The sequence below is a fragment of the Plecotus auritus genome, assembly GCF_963455305.1.
Source record: "Plecotus auritus genome assembly, chromosome: 5".
Lineage (NCBI taxonomy): Eukaryota > Metazoa > Chordata > Mammalia > Chiroptera > Vespertilionidae > Plecotus > Plecotus auritus.
This window is the reverse complement of record NC_137776.1, coordinates 43,403,900-43,426,966: the sequence shown is the minus strand read 5'-3', so window position 1 is coordinate 43,426,966 and position 23,067 is coordinate 43,403,900. Positions and strand designations below refer to the sequence as shown.

General features: G+C 39.8%; 1 protein-coding gene across 2 annotated transcripts in view; it reads right to left on the bottom strand.

Moving 5' to 3' along the window:
- The window catches only part of PDE11A (phosphodiesterase 11A), a 306,712-nt gene that overhangs the window by 263,413 nt on the left and 20,232 nt on the right, over positions 1–23,067 (bottom strand). For both annotated transcript variants that reach the window (XM_080670943.1, XM_080670944.1), the window contains exon 2: positions 1,680–1,838. In XM_080670943.1, coding sequence (XP_080527069.1) covers positions 1,680–1,838 — 159 coding nt within the window. The remainder of the gene's footprint in view (positions 1–1,679; positions 1,839–23,067) is intronic.

Genomic DNA, 23,067 nt, shown 5'->3' with positions numbered 1-23,067 from the left:
TTCATTGCTGAACTTACCTCTGGCTTGTGCAGCTCCAGGAGGGAGTAACACGTTTGAGATTTCTCTCTGTGCTTCCTATGACACCAACACACATGCCTTGCACATTTTCCTCATTCATTGAATTGGTAAGAAATTGTCTGAGGCCCTATCAGGCTCTATAGGTTTATAAACCTTTTCTGGGATTTGGGCTGTTCAAATTCAACTACAGAAATGACCTCAATAAAGGACTCTCTTCACTTAAAAATCTTGTTTCCTTATAATCATATATTATGTTGACCTTTTGTACCAGATATTTGCATTAATTTAATGCTTTAGTAATTAATTAGCATTAGCAAATAACTACCTCATATCCATAAGGTTAAATTATAAAGTGTCTTTTTTTCAAGATAATATATTCTTTAATTTTGTACATTTTTTATTGTTTAAAATATTACATATGTCTCCTTTTTCCCCCAGTTGACACCCCCCCTAGCCACTCCCACCCCCAAGGGCAAGTCCCCACCCACCCAGTGTCTGTGTCCATTGGTTAAGCTAATATGCATGCATACAGGTCCTTTGGTTGATCTCGAATTCCCCCTCCCCCTTCCCCTGCCTTTTCTCTAAGGTTGGACAGTCTGTTCAGTGCTACCTTGTCTCTGGATCTATTTTTGTTCACCAGTTTATGTTGATCATTATATCCCACAAATGAGTGAGATCATGTGATATTTATCTTTCTCCGACTGGCTTATTTTGCTTAGCATAATGCTCTCCAGTTCCATCCATGCTGTTGCAAATGGTAAAAGTTCCTCCTTTCTTATAGCAGTGTAGGATTCCATTGTGTAGATGTACCACCATTTTTTAATCCACTCATCTGCTAATGGGCACTTAGGCTGTTTCCAAATCTTAGCTATTGTAAATTGTTCTGCTATGAACATAGGGGTATAAAGTGTCTTTTTTAATCAAATAGGATTATGGCAGTCATTAAACTTAAACAAATTAACTTGAGATTTGCTTTTACCACAAATTTTAAAAATATCCCACCCGATTCCATTTCATCTGAAGGTAAGAGCTTTAAAATCAGAACTTCAGCTCTTTGAAAAGTCTCTCTTGTAATATGAGATGGGGAATAAACTACTGGTGAAAGAACTTCCAATTTCTGAGCAAAAAGTACATCACTTCTACCAAGGTCAATTGCTCTTCAGGAATGAAAATAATGTTCTTTTCATTAGCAATTTGAAATAATAATTAATATTCATTTAATTGAGGTTTTTATATAAGAACTGAGAAAACAGTTCTTTGTAGTTGTTATAAAAATACAACAGAAAGTGCTGAGTTTCTGAAACACAGTAATCTTTCTATCTCCCCTGTTTTCCATTGGACCATGTGTGGTGGTGGTGTGATCCTTGATTGAAAATCTTACTTAGTATAAGGAAGATAAAGACCAGGGAATAATAAGAATACTACTGAGGCTTGTAATGAAAAGCAAGCTAAGAAAAAGACTAAGTAATTATTTTTAATTATACCACATTCTGTAAAATATCAAAAGCTCCCATTATATTTTGTATAATATGAGAAAAAGCTCTTTGATTCATGAATGGGCTAATCCAACAGCTATTCACACAATTCCTGTCCTTTTCAGGGAGAATAACAATCAGTAACCAAGAAGGAGAATGAAAGTCACGAAAGGCATGAAATCTTACTTTTTCATCATCTTCAGTAAATGGAGCACCTTCAGGAATCTTATTTATCGCTTGGGCCACACCAATAATCTCACCATCACTGCTTCGGATAGGCATGCACAATAGTGATTTTGTCTTGTATCCAGTTAGCTTGTCGATTTCATCATTGAATCTTCTATCCTAAAAATAAGACAGAGAGAGTATTAACTGCAATATGCAGTCAGAGAGGAGAGAGAAGTGTACAAGGGTGGGTAAAAGTAGGTTTACAGTTGTGACTATCTGAAACAATATTACAATATTACAATAAAGCTATTGTAACAATCATAACCTGCATGTCTTTTTCCATACAAACAGCTATAAATCTACTTTTCCTACCCCTGTATTTCTGTGTAAGGTACCTTATCAAGGGCAACTTTAGCCTACAAATTTTTAAAACAATAACAGATTTGACTTCATGTTGAATTCACTAAAGAAATATAAATGAAAACGAATCACCACCATAATTGTTAGCCAAGAGAGGAACTTCAATCCTGACTACATGTCAAAATTGGGGAGGGGGCAAGTGTTTTTAATGGAATTCCACACTATGTTATTTATTAAAATGTGTTATTTCATATAGATACCTGGCTATGAAGTATCATATAAAAATACATAATAAATATATATTAAGCACTATGAAAAAATATTCAGAAAAGCACTACTTTACTTTTAGTCAAATGATTCAGTAAAAGACAAACCTCTGAGCCCATAATGATACTTTTAAAATAATTTTTTAAAGTGCAGTGGGGAGGAAGGAGATAAAAGGCTTCTTTATAGAATGTCAGCTAAAAAATGTAGAAGGAATGGTGAAATTATATAATACCTATTTATTGTAACTAACAAAATAATAATGGATACAAGCAAGGACCATCAATACAGGCTAATACCATTGGATGAAATGTTGTTGTTAAACAAGATATTAACATAATCTCAAAGTGACACCCTAAAGATTCCTTATTAAATTCAAAAGGATAGATGTCTTTATCATGAAGAAATCTAGTAGACACCACCTTAAACAAGTAACATCATCATTAATGAGACAAAAGAAGATATTGTACCTCCTGATGAGATCCAATGGAAAGAACACAACGTCACCAAGAAAATTAAGAAAAACGCAGACTGTTGGTCATTCAGAAGCCTGACCTGGACTATTCAAAAATGTCAATATCGTGAGAGATGAAAAAGATTTAAAATAAAAATAAAATAAAGCCATGGGAGCTGTGCTGGTGTAAAGAAGACTGAAGAGACTTGGAATCTGAATAAAATGTGTGATCCTTCATTGGAAATCATTACGCAATTCTTGGAGGGGACAATTAGAGAAATTTGAACATGGACTTTATGTTAGGAAATTATCAATGTATCAACAAACTTTCTTGACTGCGATAGTGGTATTGCAATTATGTAAGAAAACATTCTTATTATTAGGACATACATGCTAGAGTATTTTGAGGTGAAATGTTGTAATACCTTCAACTTACTTTCAAATGGTAAGAAAGAGAGAAAGGGAAGGAGGGAGAGACGGAGGGAGGGAGGGAGGGAGGGAGGGAGGGGAGGAAGAGAGGGATAAAGGGAGGGGTGAGAGTAAGAGACTGGGGAATGACTGGCTCCTGAAAGGGTAACAGCTCCTTAAAATGTTCCAAGGGCCCTAGCCAGTTTGGCTCAGTGAATAGAATGTCAGCTTATAGACTGAAGGGTCCCGGGTTCAATCCCAGGTTGTGGGCTCAATCCCCAGTAGGGGGCATGCAGGAGGCAGCCAATCTATGATTCTCTCTCATCATTGATGTTTCTCTTTCTCCTCCCTTCCTCTCTGAAATCATTAAAAATATATATATATTTTTAAAATGTTCCAAGGAAGATGATATACTGGATCTGGGGTCACTGCTTCCAGCCAGTAGTTGAAATGAGGCTTCTCTCAATGCCTGGATACTCCCTTGTTAAAAGAAACTTAAAAAGCAGAAAAGAAGCACTGCTGTCTAGCACCATCTAGAGCTGTGAATTTCATCTGACTCAGGGCCTCAGGAGGCTGGCTGTTGACAAGCCTCAAGACCAAACACTGCTGGCCTTCTGACCAGGTCTATGGTATACTCAATATCACAAGGTCAGGAGCCCTTAAAACTCCATGTAAGGACTGGCTCTGATCTGGGAATCTATGGAGGTCACACTACATCCTTGCCAGGGAGGAGAGAGCCCTGAAGAGAGAAATCATAAACCAAATCTCCTGTTCAAGATGAGCATGCAACCATACTTTCAGAAAAACAATTAGTATTAAAACAATTAATATTAAAACAATTTGTACTAATTTTTTTAAAAATTTACTAAAGAACTATTATGCATTAGGCTCTGGGCTAAGAGATAGAGCAGAAAGCAAAAGAGAAATCATCCCTGCCCTCATGGAACTTGCAACCTAATAGGTGAAGAAGATGACATATCTATACATATAAAAGCCTAAGCGGCTGAAATGACCAGAATGACCAGTCACTATGACACATACTGACCACCAGGGGGCAGGCGCTCAATGCAGGAGCTGCCCCTGATGGTCAGTGCGCTCCCACAGCCAACCTCCCACAGCTGGCCAACCTCCCGCGGTCCCTCCCCGCAGCTGGTAGGCCCTGGGCTGAGATGGGGAACCAGGGGTGGGTGGTAGCAGACGCGTCCCTTTTCCTAGGGGGTCCAAGGGCTGGCTCCCTCCTTGGGGCCGGCAGCCAACCTCCCATGCCCTGTCCCTCCCCCCGGCCAGCAGGCCCCAATCAGCCTGCTGCCCGCCCGCCGCGGTGGCAGTGTGGCAGCGAGGGAAGGAGGAGGGGAGGAGGGGGGAACCATGCGGTGGCAGGGCACTGATGATGGTAGGGTTGGCATCGGGTGTCCATTCCTTCCATGCCCGGCCCGGCGACCACTGCCTCCTCTCCGGCCTGCCCTGATCGGCCTGGCCCTGATCAACCCTGATTGCTAGTCAGGCCTAGGGACCCCACCCATGCACAGATTCCGTGCACCAGGCCTCTAGTAAATGTATAATCCTATACTGTGGTGATACTGAGGAAAAGATCAAGGTGCCAAGAGAGACTTAATCTGAGGTACCTGTTTTTGTGGCAATCAAGGAAGATCTCTCAGAAATCAGAACAAGTAAAGCTGTGACTTGAATCATGAGTAAGAATTGGCCAAAGAATGGTGGAAAGAACTTTCCAGGAAGCTGGCACAATACATGTGAAGGTCCTGAAGCAGAAATAAGCAAGTTCCCAAAATTCAAAGGTCAACGTGGTGAGAGCATACACAGTAAAGGGGAGAATGGGAGAGGTGCCAATCTTACAGGCCTGGAAAGGAGTTATATTAATCCCAAATTCAATGAAAAATCATTAAAGATCTTAAAGCAGAGTATTACATGACTCATTATCCAGCACTCAGCATTATCTTAAATTATCTTATTAGTTAATTTGTTCCCTCCCAACTACTAGCCACGACTTAAGACAGCAGAGATTTTGTCTCTCTTGTTCACTGCTTCATACAGACATATTGGTAAGTGCTTTATGATATTTTTTAAAAATAACAGTGTGTGTTTTTTAAGATTGTACTGCAATTATACAAAATATAGAAAAGTTGAAAAGGCCCTAAGTACCTGAATTTCATTCCTTGGTATATATTTAGAGACACTTTGTACAGAAGACAGATACACAAATGTTTACTGCAACATCAATATGAAAAGAAAAAGTTGAAAACTGTTTGAATGTTGGTCAAGAGAAAAAGAAACAAATTATGATCCTTTGTTTAGATAGCATAATACACAATTTAAATGAATAAACAAGCTACTTGTATTATCATAAACAAGTATCAAAGCATGTTAAGTGAAACAAACAAGCTGTAATCTGATATCCTCTTTATAATACTACCAATATTTTAAAACAACACTAAGTATTATATATGGATTCAAATATGAAGCAAAATTATAAAGCATGCATGGGAATAATAAACTCTAAATGTATATAAGTGGTTACCTCTAGGGAGGAAGAGAGGAAATGGCATCAGGGAGAGGGAGAGAGGAGGCTTGAATGTTAACACAAACTTTCCTTCTTTAAAAATAAACAACTGTGAAGCAAATAAGTACAATGTTAAGATTTTATAAACATAGGTGGTCTATTCTTATCTAAATGTTTGAAACATATTTTAATAAAAATTTAAAGCCCATTTTTTAAAAATTAAGAACTTTGTGGAAAATGACACAGGATTGGAATAGGGGAATCCAGTTAGGACATTTCAGTGGTCCAGGTAAGGTGAGAGGTTGGTCTGGGTTAAGAGAAAGGCATTGAAGATAAGGAGAATTAGATGGACATATTGAAAATTAAGTCTACATTATTTCCTAATGGGTGATTAGTTGGGGATGGAGGACTAGAGATAGAAGAATGAATCTCAGATTTTAATTTGAGAAACGGTATAGATGGAAATGCCATTTACTGGAATGGGGAGATTGAGCTGAAGGTGAAAGTCTATATATAAAGACAAGAAGGTTGATAAACCAATTTATTAAGCAAGGTGAGGTGCATCCTGTGATGACCTAATCAATTGTTCTCCCTGGTTGCATGTGAGAATTAGCTGAGGTTTTCAAAATACCAGTGCTTGGGCTCCACCACATCCCAAATTGAATCGATCAATAATGGGCATTGGTATTTTTCAAATGCTCATAGGTTATTCTCATATGAGAACAACTGAGCAATTTTCCTAAATGATAAAGAGCTTAGTCATGATTGAGATCAATAAAATTCATTGATAGAAAGCCTTAAAATGGGAAGAGCAGCATGAATTCTGGTGGTTGCATATCAGTCGTGTGGACCACGTTAGACTGGACTTGAAAATCCACCCTGGAGTAACACATGACCTGGCTGCTCTTACTTTTGTGATAATCTGCATCCCTGGAGAAGGGCCTCATCCACCAAAGTCCAACTCTGAGTATACCAACCACCAACACTGTGAGGTATTCTTTGTCAAAATATCCAAAGCCACACAAGAACAATAGAACAATTCAGAATAACTAGGGGGCACAAAAATATTATAAGCCCTTCCCACTATCTCTTCAACTGTCTACACCCTCCTGATAAACTTGTAACTTGAGGAGAAAAAATAATTATGTTGATATATGTAGTAAGTGATAATCTTCCCACTTAAAAGTTGAGAAGAAAGATTTATTTCATTAAGTCTTAAAAATAATGCAGCTTAAAATATGGTTTGCCCATGTCTCCATTACACTACTTATGGGGTAATTCTCCCAAATTAACTCAAAACTTGATATAATCCATCTAAGGGGAGGTCAGAAGAGCTGGTACAATAACACACTTCCCTAATGTGTATTAATCTGTACATTAATTTCCCAATTTTAAAAAATGAAGAAAGCTGAGCCCAAAATTGAGGTCTAAATTAGTTGTGGGAGATGAAGAAAATTAGGAACATAATTAGATGAAGAGACATATTACTCTGATGTTATAGGTGGAATGAAAGGTCAAAAACAAAAGATAGCAAAAATATAGGTTTTGCTAGCCAAGCAGTGACCAAAGTTAGTGTAATAGCGGGGGAAACAAACCATTGTGGAACACACAGCCAGGGACCACAACTAGTTGAAGATCAGAAAAAAATATCCCAGGTAAGTGAAATGCTTAAGCTGACACCTAAAGGATCTGTGTCCCAGGAAGAGGACACAGTATTCAAAACTAGCAATAGAAAACTGGTAAATATGAGGCATTAACAGAAGATGAAGATGGCTTTCAAAGGAAGAATCAGGGATGCGACAGGAAAGACTAGCTGGAGGCTGATGAAGGGGGCCTAGTGACCAGGTTTAAAATTGTAAGTTTATCATACAAGAATCAGGGTCACTAGAGGGTTTTAAGAAGGTGGGTGGGAGCAATATGACTGATTCTTCATCTTAGAAAGACCACTCTGGCTTATGTAAAAGGAATGGATTGGAAGCAGGAGATTCAAGTGAGAGATAGACCATCTCTGGACCAGGATGGTGGTTAGTGGTGGTCAGAGTGATGGGAAATGGGCTGAATTAAAAGATACTTAGGAGGTAGAGTCAATAGAACTTGCTGATTAATTTGATGGAAGGCTGTTAAAATTAGAGAAGTCAAAAATAACTCCATATATCTTGTACAGGTACTCGGATGGGTGGTAGAGTGATGAATGCAGGGAGGGAGAGATTCTAACTGGGAAATGTAAGTTCCTTTGTGGATGGTTTGAGGTTTAGTGAACTATGGGCCACCCACACAGTGGTATTGCCCCCAAAGTGTGTGTGCGCGCACGTGTGTGTGTGTGTGTGTGTGTGTGTGTGTGTGTGTGTCCTAATATATAAAAACCCAGGGTCTGTAACATCCAAAATGAACAAAGGCTCGACCAAACAGAAAGTCAGTGCTGGGTTGCTGTGGCAACCCAGCACTGACTGCCGCCACTGCGGGCACCCTGACCCAGCACTGACTGCCTAAGGGGCTGTGGATCAGGCCCAAAGAGAGGCCTGGAGACAGAAGCAGGGTCTGATCTGTAGCCTCCATGGCCGCTGTTGATCAGCATTTGTCTCTCTCTTTCACTCCGGGCCTGGCCAGCAGCCCCACCTCTCTTTCTCTTAGGCCTCCGCTGGGGCTACTGATCAGCCCCACCTCTCTGATTAGGCCCATTGATAGGCCCAGAGACGCTGACTGGCATAGAAACAGACCAATCAGAACCTAATCTGGGTGAAATATGAAGGCAGAACCTAAGGTGGGGGCTGAGGAGGGGTTTTAAAGGCAACAGCTGTTTGGTGTAAGGTGTAAGAAAGCAGTTCAATTTTTTAATGACCAGTTTGGCAGTATAGTGCATATGGCTGGCTATCAGTCCAGATATAGGGATTATGTGTTTTTGTCTGCCAAGAGCATCTCCTTCTGATGAAAAAGGCTCCTCTCCCCCCACAGCATTTAAGCAATCCTATCCTATATAATCTATCTATACTACTAAAAAGGTAATATGCTCATTAGACCAGGTCGACCGGCCATCTTTTGGACGTCCAACTTCCTTCTGCACAAAGCCATGGTGGTGGGGGCCAAGGCAGAGGCCGTTAGGGGTGATCAGACTGGCAGGAGAGGGGAGTTGGGAGTGAGATCAGGCTGGCAAGGAAGGACAGTTAGGGGTGGTCAGGCAGGCAGAGGCAGTTGGGGGTGAGATCAGGCCAGCAGGGGAGGGCAGTTGGGGGCAAGATCAGGCCTGCAGGGGCGGGCAGTTGGGGGTGAGATCAGGCGGGCAGGGGAGGGCAGTTAGGGGTGATCAGGCAGGTAGAGGCAGTTAGGGGCGATCAGGCCAGCAGGGGAGAGCAGCTGGGGGTGAGAACAGGCTGGCAGGGGAGGGCCATTGGGAGCGAGATCAGGCGGGCAGGGGAGGGAAGTTGGGGGCAAGATCAGGCTGGCAAGGGAGGGCAGTTAGGGGTGATCAGGCAGGCAGAGGCAGTTAAGGGTTATCAGGCCAGCAGGGGAGAGCAATTAGGGGCAAGATCAGGCCATCAGGGAAGAGCAGCTGGGGGCAACCAGGCCAGCAGGGGAGGGCAGTTGGGGGCGTGATCAGGCCGGCAGGAGAGGGTAGTTGGGGGTGATCAGGCAGGCAGAGGCAGTTGGGGGTAAGATCAGGTAAGCAGAGGAGGGCAGTTAGGGGCAATCAGGCAGGCAGGCAGAGGCAGTTAGGGGCGATCAGGTAGGCAGGCAGAGGGGTTAGGGGCAATCAGGCAGGCAGGCAGAGGCAGTTAGGGGCAATCAGGCAGGCAGGCAGAGGCAGTTAGGGGCAATCAGGCAGGCAGGCAGGTGAATGGTTAGGAGCCAGCAGTCCCAGATTGGAGAGGGTGCAGGCTGAGCTCAGGGAACCCCCTCTCCCGTGCATGAATATATATTAGAGAAAGGAGTTAGAATGGAAAATAGAGACTATTTAGGTAAGGATAAGGGACTCTGCTCAGTAATTTTTAACCTGAGGTCTTCAGGAGTTTACTACACTCACAAGCAAACCTCCATAGAATGCCAGGTAAGGAGGAAAGAGGATCAATAAGAATGTACAACACTGAGCCTATTTATTGCTGAAAAATGTAAACTTGAATAGGAAACCAGCAAATGCTTCTAGTTTTATAATGAAATATCACATGGACAATGGTGTCCAATTTTTACTCATCTCCCTTGGGTCAAAAGAATAAGAAATTATCTACAATAGTAGTAGAGTGTTCTAATAAAGTAAGGGCTTCTTTAATAAGGTTATTACAATCTGGAATGAGTTTCTTATGATTGTGGTAGACTCTTCTAGCTTCTAGCATTTTTACGCCATAATATTTTCCTATCTCAGACATTTTTATTATAACTGCTCTTCAGAAGTCCAAGGATCTTCTCAGCGCCTTTTGTACAGACCTATTTTTTGCATGTGACAATCAGCTATAATTTTTAATATTTAAAAAGACAAAGTCATAAGGCCAAAAGCATTTTTCACTCTTTAGCAATAGAACTGTGCCCACTACATAGAGAAGAGTAACTGCATACATTTCTGACCTGGGATCTCGCACTTGGCAGCTTCTTTTGTAAGTTCCTGAGTTGAATGTTATGCCACAGAGCACACCCAGAAAAGGGGTCCCACCTGCAAGGTCAATGAAGATTGCAGAAAGAACCAACTTCTGCGGTCTGAGCTTTCAGGTCCTTGAAAAAAGAGCTAGGTTCATTACACTCAGCAATCCCAGCCAGCCCCAAAGAGACATATTTTAGAGGCACATAAGAAACCTAAAAGCAAAAGGGACTCCATATTCCTTTACACTTTCTCACAGGAGTCACTCAAGGCTCCTCAAGGTAGGCGCCAGACCCACAAATCTTATTCAGGTGTCAGACTCTTGGTAAGAGCGGGTACCATAAGATCCATTTTATCCCCTATGCATTTGAGACTTCTCTCCCAGCATTTTACCGTTATAGTAAAATTCCCCACTGCTCGTGATTAAGCCGAGAACTAGTTTTAAGTACCTTTTAACCTATATGAGTGGTTGTTTTAACCACAATCTCAATTCCACCTTGTGTCCTTTATAGCCAAGTGCCCAAACTCTTCAAGTCTGAAAATGTCCATAACTGTAATTATGTTTTTAGAACATACAAATGAGGAAACATGTAAATGCAAAGAGCCCCTATTCATTCCATAAAACATACTCTATGTTTTTCATAGAGTATGAGACATGGCATACAAGGGTAAAGTCTTTCAACACATAAGACCAAAGGAAGGAAGCATAAAGAAAAAGACTGATAAATCTGATTAATAAAAGTTTTTCATTTCAGTACCTCAAAAATGATACAAAGAGAATTGAAAGTAAAATAAAATCAGGAAATGTTTTTAAACATGTATGGCTGACAAAGTGTTAAGTTCTTACAAATTAATGAGGAAAATAAGCAATGGATAGGAATAGAAAATTAACAAAAGAAAAAAATTCTATGGACTATAAATATGTGAAAACTGTCAAATTACAACAACAGGCCGAAACTGGTTTGGCTTGGTGGATAGAGCGTCGGCTTGCGGACTGAGGGGCCTGGGTTCGATTCCGGTCAAGGGCATGTATCTTGGTTGTGGGCACATCCTCAGTGAGGGGTGTGCAGGAGGCAGCTGATCGATGTTTCTCTCTGATCGATGTTTCTGGCTCTCTGTCCCTCTCCCTTCCTCTCTGTGAAAAATAAATAAAATATATTTTTTTAAAAAATTACAAAAACAGGTATAGTTTTTTTTCTATAAAATTTAAGATATAAATATACCTAGCTTTATTGAAAGTTTTAGTGAAAAGTTTGCTTTTATACATTGCTGGTGGGAATACAAATTAGTGCAATATATAGAGGGCAATTTGGCATTAAGTAGCAAAATCCCTTAAGACTTTTATACTCCTCAATACAGTAATTTCATTTCTAGAAATTATGATAAGGAAATTTTGAAAAATAAATATTCAATAGGAAATTGATTATGTTATGGTGTATTCACACTACCACTAAAAAGTGTTATCTTATATTCTATATGTTATAAGTGATTTTATCATGACATGAGAAAATGACATGCAGAAAAGAAGTTGAGGAACAGGACTAATTAGCATAGTTACTTTGGAGTGATGGAATTACCATTCAGAAAAGTGCTGTAACTTCAAAAGTGCCCTCCAAAAGATAGATGTTGTCATACTATTGGATTGCCAAAAAAAAAAAAGAGAGAGACAAGATTTATAGCAGCCTGGTACATAGGTCAATGCTCAACCACTGAGCCACGCCAGTTGGGCACACCCCATACTTTTAGCAGGATATAGCAGAAGTCTAAAGAGCCCTGTTATTTTTTTAAGCATTATCACCCTGGGTATAACACTCTTTACCTTAAAAATTAAATCCAGCCCAGCTCAACTACTGGGGAACACCCTGGGAACCACATGTAGGAATTTCACATGTACAGAAATGAGCTGTTAAGCAATACACCCAAGGTCACAGGCAATTGAGGCTGGATATTCATAGAGGACTGCTTGATTTTCCTAATCTCCACAACACACTCAGATTTTATATGCCAGATGGTCTAAACCTTAATTATGAAAACTTGAAACAACTTGGGTCCAGATCCACAGCAACTAGCAAAGACTTATAGTTGGAATGAAAATTTTCCTATTGCTTTTTGTCTTGTGGTCCTAAATTTAGTCTCCTAAATTTAGCATTTGAAAAGAAGACCAAATCAGAAAGCCAAGAACATATAAAAAGCAGTCAGTCAGAGGGCAAGCAAGAGAGGAACAATCTAGGTATACTATTTCAAAGAAGATTGGGAAGTTCAGAGCATTTGGTGGGAAGCAAAGCCTGAAACAACTTCCTGAAATTAGGAGCTACTGGTCCCCTTGCATGTGGGTGGTGAGGTACCATTTGAGTTGCTGGAGAGGAATATTTCATAATTTTTCCCTTTAACAGTATAAAAATGAATTATAGCTTTTAGACATAGATTCTAACCAATATTGTCATAAAGACAATTTCTGGTGGTGGTTCATGCAATGTGGTCTTATACTATTATAACCATATCTGGCTGATATTAAGTACTCAGTGCACATTTATGAAATAGAATTTAAGGAATGGTATGCTTTTTGATAACAATGTCATTTTCCTCATAAACCATATCTATCATGAGCAGATGATTCATACTGAGGCCTCATAAATAGTATGAATTCCTTAGAAAATTCTCCACTAAACCATCCCTTCACACTAAATTCAGAATATTAGCCAAATATGTAGACATAGATATAGACATGGACATGGACATGGACACAGACATAGATATACCCAGAAAAGACAGGTCAGAATTCTACTGACACTGAAACTTGCCTTGAAAAAAGAGCAGCAACACAATCTGGCTTTGTAGCAGCAGACAGTTCATGCCTTTGGCTTTCATTCTTGGTCTTCTAAGCCAATAGACAAGCATAAAGCAGACAGCATCATACCAATTACTCCAGCATTGCATGTGGTGAGTTAGGCTTTAAAAGAGGTACTAAACGAGGCTTGTGATCTGTTTAAATTGCAAAGGAACTGAGATGATTTTGGAACTGGTTGATTCTTCAAAGCCCACCATGGACCTGGTATCTCTGCCAGGTATTTTACGTGCATATACTAATCACAACAGCCATGCAAGGTGAGTATGGTTGGTGCCATTGTATACATGAAGAACCTGAGGTAAAAAGAAGGTAACTTACAAAATGTATGTAATTTACCAGTAACTGAACTTAAGTGCTAACTCAGAGAAGCTTCAGTATAAAGCTTGGACTCTTTTTACAATACTACACTACTTTGAAGAATTAACCATTTATGCTCAGGGACACTGCCCATGTTGTTAAATGCTGCTCCAAAGCCACAAAATATACAATCACATTCAGAATACAGAACAGTAATCAAACTAGAGGCATTAGAAACTCTCCATTTCCCAAATCCTGTCCCCAAAAGGTTTGATTTACTTCCTGCCTTGAGTTCTGTGAGATTTCCCTAGATATTATTTCTGGGATGTTCTCTCTTTCTTATCCCACTTACCATTTTTTATTACTTCAGTGGATGTCTATCTTCAGCAATCAAGCCAGTCCATGACTAAAGCAATAAATGTACCTAAAGGGCTTCCCCTCCAGTCAAACAGCAAAGAGCTGTTGAGCCAATAAATCACTGTTATGGTTATAACTTTGATGCCCTACTTACAGTCTACCTATCGTTTCCAAAAAGTTTCAGAGTAAAGAGAAATATGTGATTTATTCTAGGATAATTTGCTTGCTTCTAATACTCCAGAGCTCCAGGTCTTTTCTCAGAGACAAGAATACATATCTTACTTTACAATGGATATATGCAATTATAAGATTTTCAGAGAATAACTCCAGTATTCTTGAAAATTATCAGTATCTCTAAAATATCTTGGGAAATCTGTTAACAATTCCTCCAGTTGATTGCTAATGATGTAAACAAATCTCAACAAGTGCTAGAACTGACCAGTTGTGATGAAAAATAAAATTTTTTCCTTTTTAAAGAAACTATCCATGTTGCACACTCACAACCCAGTTTCCAAAAATATCAACTGTGTATTCTATGTCAATGTTGTCTTATAACCTTGGTAAAGGGTATTGTGAAAAGATGCTGAATAGCTCATTACTCATTGTTTATACACACAATGGAGGCACTAGGTTGTGGTACTTAAGAACACAAATTGTGGCTCCAAACAATCTGGGTTCAAAGCCTGGCTCTCCATCTTAAGAGCTGTGTGATCCTAAGGAAGTTACTTAACCTCTCTGTATCTCAGTTTCCTCAACTGTACGATGGATTGATAGTAGACCTACCTTATACAATTGTTGTGTGAAATAAATGAATTAATATGTGTAAAAGTGCTTAAGTTAAGGCCTGGCACATAGTGTGCTCCTTATAAATGTTAACTATTACTACTATTATTATTTGCCTTCAACAGGCACTACTTGAGATACCTTGTCCCAATCTCTCCAAGCATGATACAATTGCTGGGATCTTTGTAATTGATATCATCTGATGTCAACAAATGTCAGTTGCTAACACAGCTTTTGAAAGGATTTCTAACAGATTTTTGAACTTCATATTCTGTCAAAGAGCCACCTTCTTTCACAAACAAGACTATTAAGACCTTGAATATATGAGCATAACACAAGTATAATCCTTAATATCTCCCATAATAGCAAAAGCAGAGTCTTCTAGACACAAGTCAGACAACCTGGGTTTGCAATCTGGCTCTGACACCTACTAGCTGTGTAAACTTGGCAGGTTACTAAACCTCTCAAAAGTCCAGTTTCTTCATATGTAAAACGTGGAAAGCAATGGTATTTACCTCATAGAGCTTCGTGAGGATTAAGTGAAGTACCTAAATCTAGCACAGTGTCTAGCACATGGAATATACCGTATTTTCCCATGTATAAGATGCCCCTAGGCATAAGATGCTCCCCCCCCCCCCCGCCATTTTTCCAACCCAAAATTAAGGAAATCAATATTTTAAACATTTTGCTGGTTTTCCTCTTCAGGCCTTCTTCTTTTTTGGCATCTTAAGGAATTGTTCTTCCTGTTTTCTCCACTGTCTGATCATACACTCAGTGGGAGGAGGTCCAAATTGTCTCTCTGCAATTCTTTTTCCATGCTCTTTTGCATAGCTGATTACACTCAGTTTGAATTTTGCAGAGTAAGACAATCACTTACAGGTATTTATCTTTTTATTTTTTGACATCTTTATGGGCTCAGAACGCTCCAGGACCTGTTGCATCTGCTCACTCTCCACCTCCACCTCCAATTACGGCATCAGCTGAGGTCAGTAACAATAAGGCTAGTGATTCGAGGAAGCCTGTTTGACAAGGTATGGGCAGCTATGCACCAGCATGGCTCCCTCCTCAGCTGAATTCTGTGTATGAGACCCCCCCTCGATTTTCAGTCTAATGATTTTAGGAAAAAAATAGCGTCTTATACACGGAAAAATACAGTACTCAATAAATGTTACCTATTGCTATTAATTTTTCTCTGGTTTGGTTAGTCCAGATGATATCAGTTTTTGTCTGTATTAATTGAAAAAAAAAAAAACAAATTATATTAGCAGTGTAAAAATTGGCTATGTCCTCCACTGCAGTTAGTGTGAAGACCCAGAAGCAAACTTGAAGCCAAATAATTTTCACCCAATGAAAATACCACGGAATGGCTTATCTCCGGCCTTGCCAAAGATATGCGAAGACAACGTGTTACATGCAAATAGAGCAGGTCATCTGCCCAAGCTCCCATGGATGACAAGTGCAAGGCAGCTCAGATATATTTCCCTTTCCTGTTCATGGGTCTCCTATTGTTCTTTGTCTTCAAAGAGAAGGTGACTAACATAAAAAAATTCCTCAATAATCTGGCCCCACATTCCTATCAAATCTTAAGAGTAGATTTAAACCCATTAGGAGGCAGATTCAATTATCTAGGTGAAAGATAACGGTGATTTGGTCTGGAGTTATGTCAGTTGACATGGAGAAAAATGGAGACTTGAGATCTATTTTAAAGAGTGAATCAAAAGAACTTTCTGATAGCTTGAATATAGTGGGTGGATAAAATAAAGGAATAAAAAAATGATGCCTAGGTTTCTGGCTTGGGTAACTGAGGATAAGGATAATAAGATAGGGGCAGGAGAATGTTGCTGGCCAGGGTGGTGGAAGAAAAAGTTATCTCAATGTTTCTAATATAACAATCTATTTAAGAGGTGATATGGTGAGAGGAGGAATGACTCTTCCCCCTTCTCCGTATTCCATAGGGAGAAATTTCCCTTAACCTCTTCAGCCCTTGGACCCACCTCTTGCTCCTCACTATGGAAGTAGGGTAAGTTATATCATTAGTGTGCTAGGGAGACTAACTGGGCATACATAGCCCAGCTCTTAATCTTCTGAAGTCAGGCTTCCCACAGGAACATACCTCTGCTGTGTTCCTCAAGGATCTAAGTTTTAAAGGGATAGGTCTCTTTAGTGGGGAGGAATGTAGGTATCCAGCATTGTCTGTAGCTGGGAGGGTAGGTCTATCTAATTCTGGAAGTATAAGCCCATAAATATAAACCTATATCTACTTAATAAGTTATAAGTATAATATTTTAATACCCTGTTTCCTCTTTTGTCTTATTTCTCATCTTAATCAGATCAGGGCAAAGAAGAGACATGTTATTCATTGGTCTTCTCAGAGCCTCAGAGTGGGAGAAACAGTGATGGAGGAATACAGAGTCCTAACTCTAACACATACGGCCCTGTGTCCTCAGGCAAATGCCAAAATGCTTGCTTCCTAATCTATAAAAGGCTAGATTCCTAGTCTATATAGAGAATAACACCAACTTCACCTTTCTACCAGATTGTTATGAAGATCACATGTGGCATGGCTCAGTAAGTGAGCATTGACTTATGAACCAAGAGATACCGTTTAATTCCCAGCCAGGGCGCATGTCCAGGTTGCAGGCTTGATCCCCAGTGTGGGGCATGTAGGTGGCAGCCAATCAATGATACTCTCTCATCATTGATGTTTCCATCTCTCTCTCCCTCTCCCTTCCCCTCTCTGAAATCAATAAAAATATATATTTTTTTAAAAATATCACATGAGATAATTCTGTAAAATGCCAGGCTCAAATAAATACTCAAATACAGGAAACATTACTTTTAGTTCCAAAAGCACTGACTAAGGAACAGAAAGATGGAATTTCTGCAAAAAAAAACAAAAAAAACACACAAAAAATAGACAAACTAATATTTCTAGTGTAATAAAAATTATTATAGATATTTTACTACACATTTCCTTAAGCAAATAGTGGTTTATCAAAAGTGACAGCATGCAGGGGAAAAAAGTAGTCTAATATTCATTTATTCAAGTTTTCCTATTTCAAATATTGAAAAACTAGCCTATTCTTTAGCTTTGTACAGTTATAGATTTTTGAGAATTAGAAATGCATTCATAATAAATGAATTCCTTTATCAAGGAAGGAAAAAAATGATCTTTCATAAAAGCTGGAGAAATTAAAACAAAACAACATACAAAAAATTCCACACACAAGCCAGGCATTATGTTCTGCTAGAAATAATGAAGCAAGATGCAGAAGTTAAGGTTCGATGTGGTTTTCAGTCAAGAGATCCTGTCAGCTCTAGGAACGAAGCCACACAGCTTACAAAGTGTGGTTGACTTTCCCTTTGATGGATCATCACGAAAGGCAGCAAGTCCTGTGGCTAAATTTTATAAATGACTAAGCAAGTTTCAGAGTTAACACATTGAGGGAAAACAGAGGTGCTTAAATCCCACATGCTTCCTGGTGGATTCAGGTGAACGGAAAATATTTCTTTTCTGTGTACAAAAGGAAAAAAAAGAACCCTCCAGGGGACATTCACTATCAAGAACTATAGGGTAAGCCTGAGAACTGCTAGCCTGGTAACTATTGTGTTGCTATTGTGAAGAATTCCTGGTGGATGCTGGGCTAAGAGACACATCAAAGAAATAATATTTATCATTATCCTCATTTTAATAAAAGTTTGGATGTTGGTATACCAAGTTTTTTAATACTAATTTCCTTGTCACTTGTTCTACTTAGAATGTACTTGAGGGGCAAGGTCTTTTTCATATTGCCAGGCAATGACCCACAGGAAACAAATTACAGCCAAGGGCCACATGGAGTAACAGTTTGAAATATAATTAAAATCTGTGTTTTAAAAGAAAAACAAATATTTCATGTGCTTGATTTTAAAATTAGAAAGGTACAATCACAGGCCATATGGCAATAAAAAAGAAACTCAGTTGTTTTCTGAGGGTAGCCTATGAGATTTAACATTTTGATTTTAAATTAAGAACTGGGAACAAATACTTATTTTCATGTTATACCCATTTTAGGTTAAGGTCATTCATGTCCGAGAGGGCAAGAAGAGGACAGGGACAAAAAGAGAAGAAAGAATAAGGAAAAAGAGAGACAGGCATGATGAAGGATAGGAGATGGGAGGGAGGATGGGAAAGGGGAAAAGAAAAGAGGGAAAGTTGGGAGGGACGAGGGCAAGCAATTACACAAAAGGAAGACAGAGATGGGATGTCAGAAAAGAGAAAATGGAAAGCACAAGACAGGGAAATGGAGAGAGAAAGGAAATATAGGAAGATAGAGGAAAAGGAAAGAGGTTGAGCAAGCCAGTGGCTCATATGTTAAGTGAATGTGTTTGTTAACACTATTGTTCCATGAGCTTTGGAGTATTAACAATTGTGATCGTTGTCTTTGGGAATGTCATTTAACTATTTAACACAAAGGTCACAAGAATTTCATACTTCTCAAAGGATTGAGTATTTTCCACAATAATGATGGATGATTCAAATAAAAATATCTAGCTTGAGTCGATGTGGCTCAGTGGTTGAGCATCAACCTATGAACCAGGAGGTCATGGTTCTTTTCCTGGTCAGGGCACATGCCCAGGTTTCTGGCTGGATCCCCAGTAGCAGGTATGCAAGAAGCAGCCAATCAATGATTCTCTCTCACCATTGATGTTTCTATCTCTGTCTCCTCCCTTCCTCTATGAAACCAGTTAAACACACACAACAACAACAACAATAATAATAATAATAATAATAATAATAATATCTAGAGTCCAAAAAGGAATCTGACAATCTTAGAGAATACTTCCCGGAAACAAGTACAGACTAGAGAAACATAAATACATTTTGTTCTTTGGGGGAAATGGAGGTGTTGGTGGTGCTCCTGCTTCATTTGCTTTCATCAAAGGCTTGGTGCTGGATTCTCTCTACACATTAATTTGGTTTAAATTACCCCACCTCCCAACCAGAGAGCTCCCAGTCTGAGGTATTATACTCTCTCTAGCAAATCATTCTACCTTGCTTAAAAGACATCACTACTGAGGAGGAGGGAATAATGGCGGCGGAATAGACAGACGTGTTCCGAGCCTTGTCCCGGAGCAGAAAGAAAGAACAGCTGAGGGTCGCGCAAGGAGTGTTTGTTGGCTGGTTGGGAGACAGCTGAATTCCAGAAGGAGGTGGGGGACTGCTGAACGGGGTTCCCCTGACCTGGCAGCACGAACTGCGGCTGGGTCCCCTCCCGGAGCTGCGGGCTTGGACGCGGAGTCTGCGCCATCTTGATCCGGAAAGTGGAGCTTATCTGAAGCCTGAGAATCCACAACGGCGGCACCCCAGGAACAGCTGCGAGCCCCAGAACAACGCTCCCCAACTGGCGCAAGCACACGGGTTCAGAGAAGCTCTACACTCCACTACGGAAAGGTCAGATTTCGCCTGGGATAAGGTGAGGTCTCTGGTCCCGGCGGGAGAGAGGAACGCGCGTTTTGCGGGAGCTGGAGGACCAGGGAAGTCTGTGCCTAGAAAAATCCGTGGCTGTAGGGGCTGGCGTGATCTGTGACTGTGGAAAGGGGTCCTCAGAGCTGCTAAGAGAAGGGCACTCTAAAAAGCAACCCATTTTGATCTGAAGTGCAGGGACACCCTAAGAATTTCAGGCAGTCCAGACTTACGCGCAGCCCGTGCGCTCCCTGGGTGCCTGGGCTTACTCGCAGTCCCGGAATTCGCACACTTGGGCTTTTTCCTCTTCAAATCCTTGCATCTGATTACTAAGCCCAATACATAGGATCACCCAGTTGGGGACACCCTGGGAGACTGCAGGGGAAGGTTGTTTTTCTGGAACCTGGGGATCGGAGCGGGGAGTGACCATCAAAGAGCCAGCTCTGAGGCAGCCCACTCCCACAGGCCCCTGGCGAGTGCCACAGGGAAAGAAGGCTCTAACACTGCCTAGAGAGGCCATAGATAGACCCGGAAGTCAATCCAGAAACACTGCCACCCAGGGGCTGAATCACAAATTGACTCTTGTGTAATCAAAAATAAAGGAATACGAGAAATTAAGACACACCGCCTGCTTAAAATCAGGACTGGCTTACAACACCGAAGAGCAGTGGATCGCAGGGAACTGCAATACTGCCTGGACTGAGAAACAGGCGTACCAAACAGAAAAACAGAGGAAGTGAATGACCTTCACTACTCCACATTTTATTTTTACCTTTTATTTTTTTTATTTTTTTATTTTTTTTTAAATTTTCATTTTTTGCATCTTTTAATCAAGAAACTTTTTTTTCTTTTTTCATCACTTGATTTTACCTTTTTAATGATTACATTTTTATTTTCAATCCGTATTATTACTACTGCTATTTTATCTTTTTTTTTTTTTTTTTAAAGTGTCATTTTATTTTCTCTTCATTTTATTTTGGGATTAGGGTTCTACATTCTATTTTTTATCTTTCCTTTAGCATCGTTTTACTCTACCTCAACTCCACCTTTAGGCCATCACTCTCTTCCTAACCTCCCCCTTTTCAGTGTCCTGTTTGTCTTACCCTTTTACTGCTTTAGATTTTCCCTATTCTTTCTGTTTACCCCTTGTTAAAATTTCACCCTACTTACATATCTAATCTCCAATCCCCTGCTCCAAGTTCACATACACCTTTCCCTTCGCTGTCTGAGTTATCCATAAACTTGTCCTTATCTCTGTCCTTTTGTTGTTGTTTGCTTGAATGTAGATTATATCCAATTTTTATGCTTTTTTTGTGAGATTGTTTTGCTTATTCTTCTTTTATTTATTTTTTTGTTTGTTTTGTGCTTCAGCTTTCCCTTGCCTCACTCCATATTAATTGGTGTTGTAGTTTGTACTAATCCCCAGGCACTTGTTGCTGGCATTTGCTGGGATTAGTGATTGTTCTATTGGAGTTTTATCCCCAATATATATAGTCTGTTCCCCTTTCTCTCTTAGTCAATTTCTTGTCTCTCTTACTTTTTTTTTTTCTCTTTACTTTCCCTTTTCCCAATTTCATTTTCACACTCCTTTTTTCTTTTTTTTTTCTTTCTTTCTTTTTTCCTCTTCTTCTTTCTCTTCTATCACCTAATTTGCCTTTCTCTGGTGGTCACCTTTATTGGAGGTTATTAATATCGTGAATACATTCCTGTTCAGTGCCTTGTGAGTTGTACCTGGTAGTGCTGTATTTTGTGCCTTTAAATCAACCCAGGAGAGAGAGAACTACATAACCAGACACCCAGAGAAGAGAGACCATGGGGAGACAAAGAAGCAGCCCGCATATGAAAGAAAAGCAGGCATCACCAGAAAAGGAAGTAAACGAAATGGAAGCAAGCAACCTTCCAGAAAAAGAATTCAGAGAAATGGTCATAAGGTGGCTGAAAAGAATGGAAGACAAATTCGACAATATGAGCAAGAACCAAGAGGAAATGAAGAAGAACCAAGAAGAAATGAAAAATGACATCGCTGCTGTAAAGAACTCAATAGAAAGCATCAAGAGTAGACTAGAAGAAGCAGAGGACCGCATCAGTGAGCTAGAAGACAAGATGGAAAAAAATACCCAAGAAAAGCAACTTCTAGAAAAAAAAATTAAAAGGCAGGAGGAGAGTCTAAGGGAACTTTGGGACAACACGAAACAAAACAACATCCGCATAATAGGGGTTCCAGAAGGAAAGGAAGCTGAGCAAGGAATAGAAAACCTCTTTGAAGAAATAATGACAGAAAATTTCCCAGATATAGGGAAGAAAAAACCCACACAAATCCAAGAAGCTCACAGAGTCCCAAGCAAAATGAACCCCAAAAGACCGACGCCAAGGCACATTATAATTAAATTGGCAAACACCAACGACAAAGTAAGAATCTTAAAAGCAGCAAGAGAGAGACAGAAAGTTACATACAAAGGAACCCCCATCAGACTAGCAACTGATTTCTCAACAGAAACTCATCAGGCCAGAAGGGAATGGAATGAAATATACAAAGTCATGCAAAGGAAGGGGCTGAATCCAAGAATACTGTACCCAGCAAGGCTGTCAATCAAAATTGAAGGTGAAATCAGGAGCTTCACAGACAAAAAAGGACTAAGGGAATTTATTACCACCAAACCAGCAATGCAAGAAATGCTAAAGGGTCTACTGTAAAAAAAAAAAAAAAAAGAAAGAAAGAAAGAAAGAAAGAAAGAAAGAAACAGGAAGCGAAGAAGTAACACAGGGGTAAAGAATAGGAATGGCGACAAATAAGTACCTATCAATAATAACTTTAAATGTAAATGGATTAAATGCCCCAATCAAAAGACATAGGGTAACAGATTGGATAAGAAAACACGACCCATATATCTGCTGTCTACAAGAAACCCACCTCAGAAAAAAAGACGCACACAGACTGAGGGTGAAGGGATGGAAAAAGGTTTTCCAGGCAAATGGAACTGAAAAAAAAGCTGGGGTAGCAATACTTATTTCTGACAAATTAGATCTCAAACTGAAGGACATAACAAGAGATAAGGAAGGCCATTTCATAATACTGAAGGGAGCAATCCAACAAGAAGAAATAACTC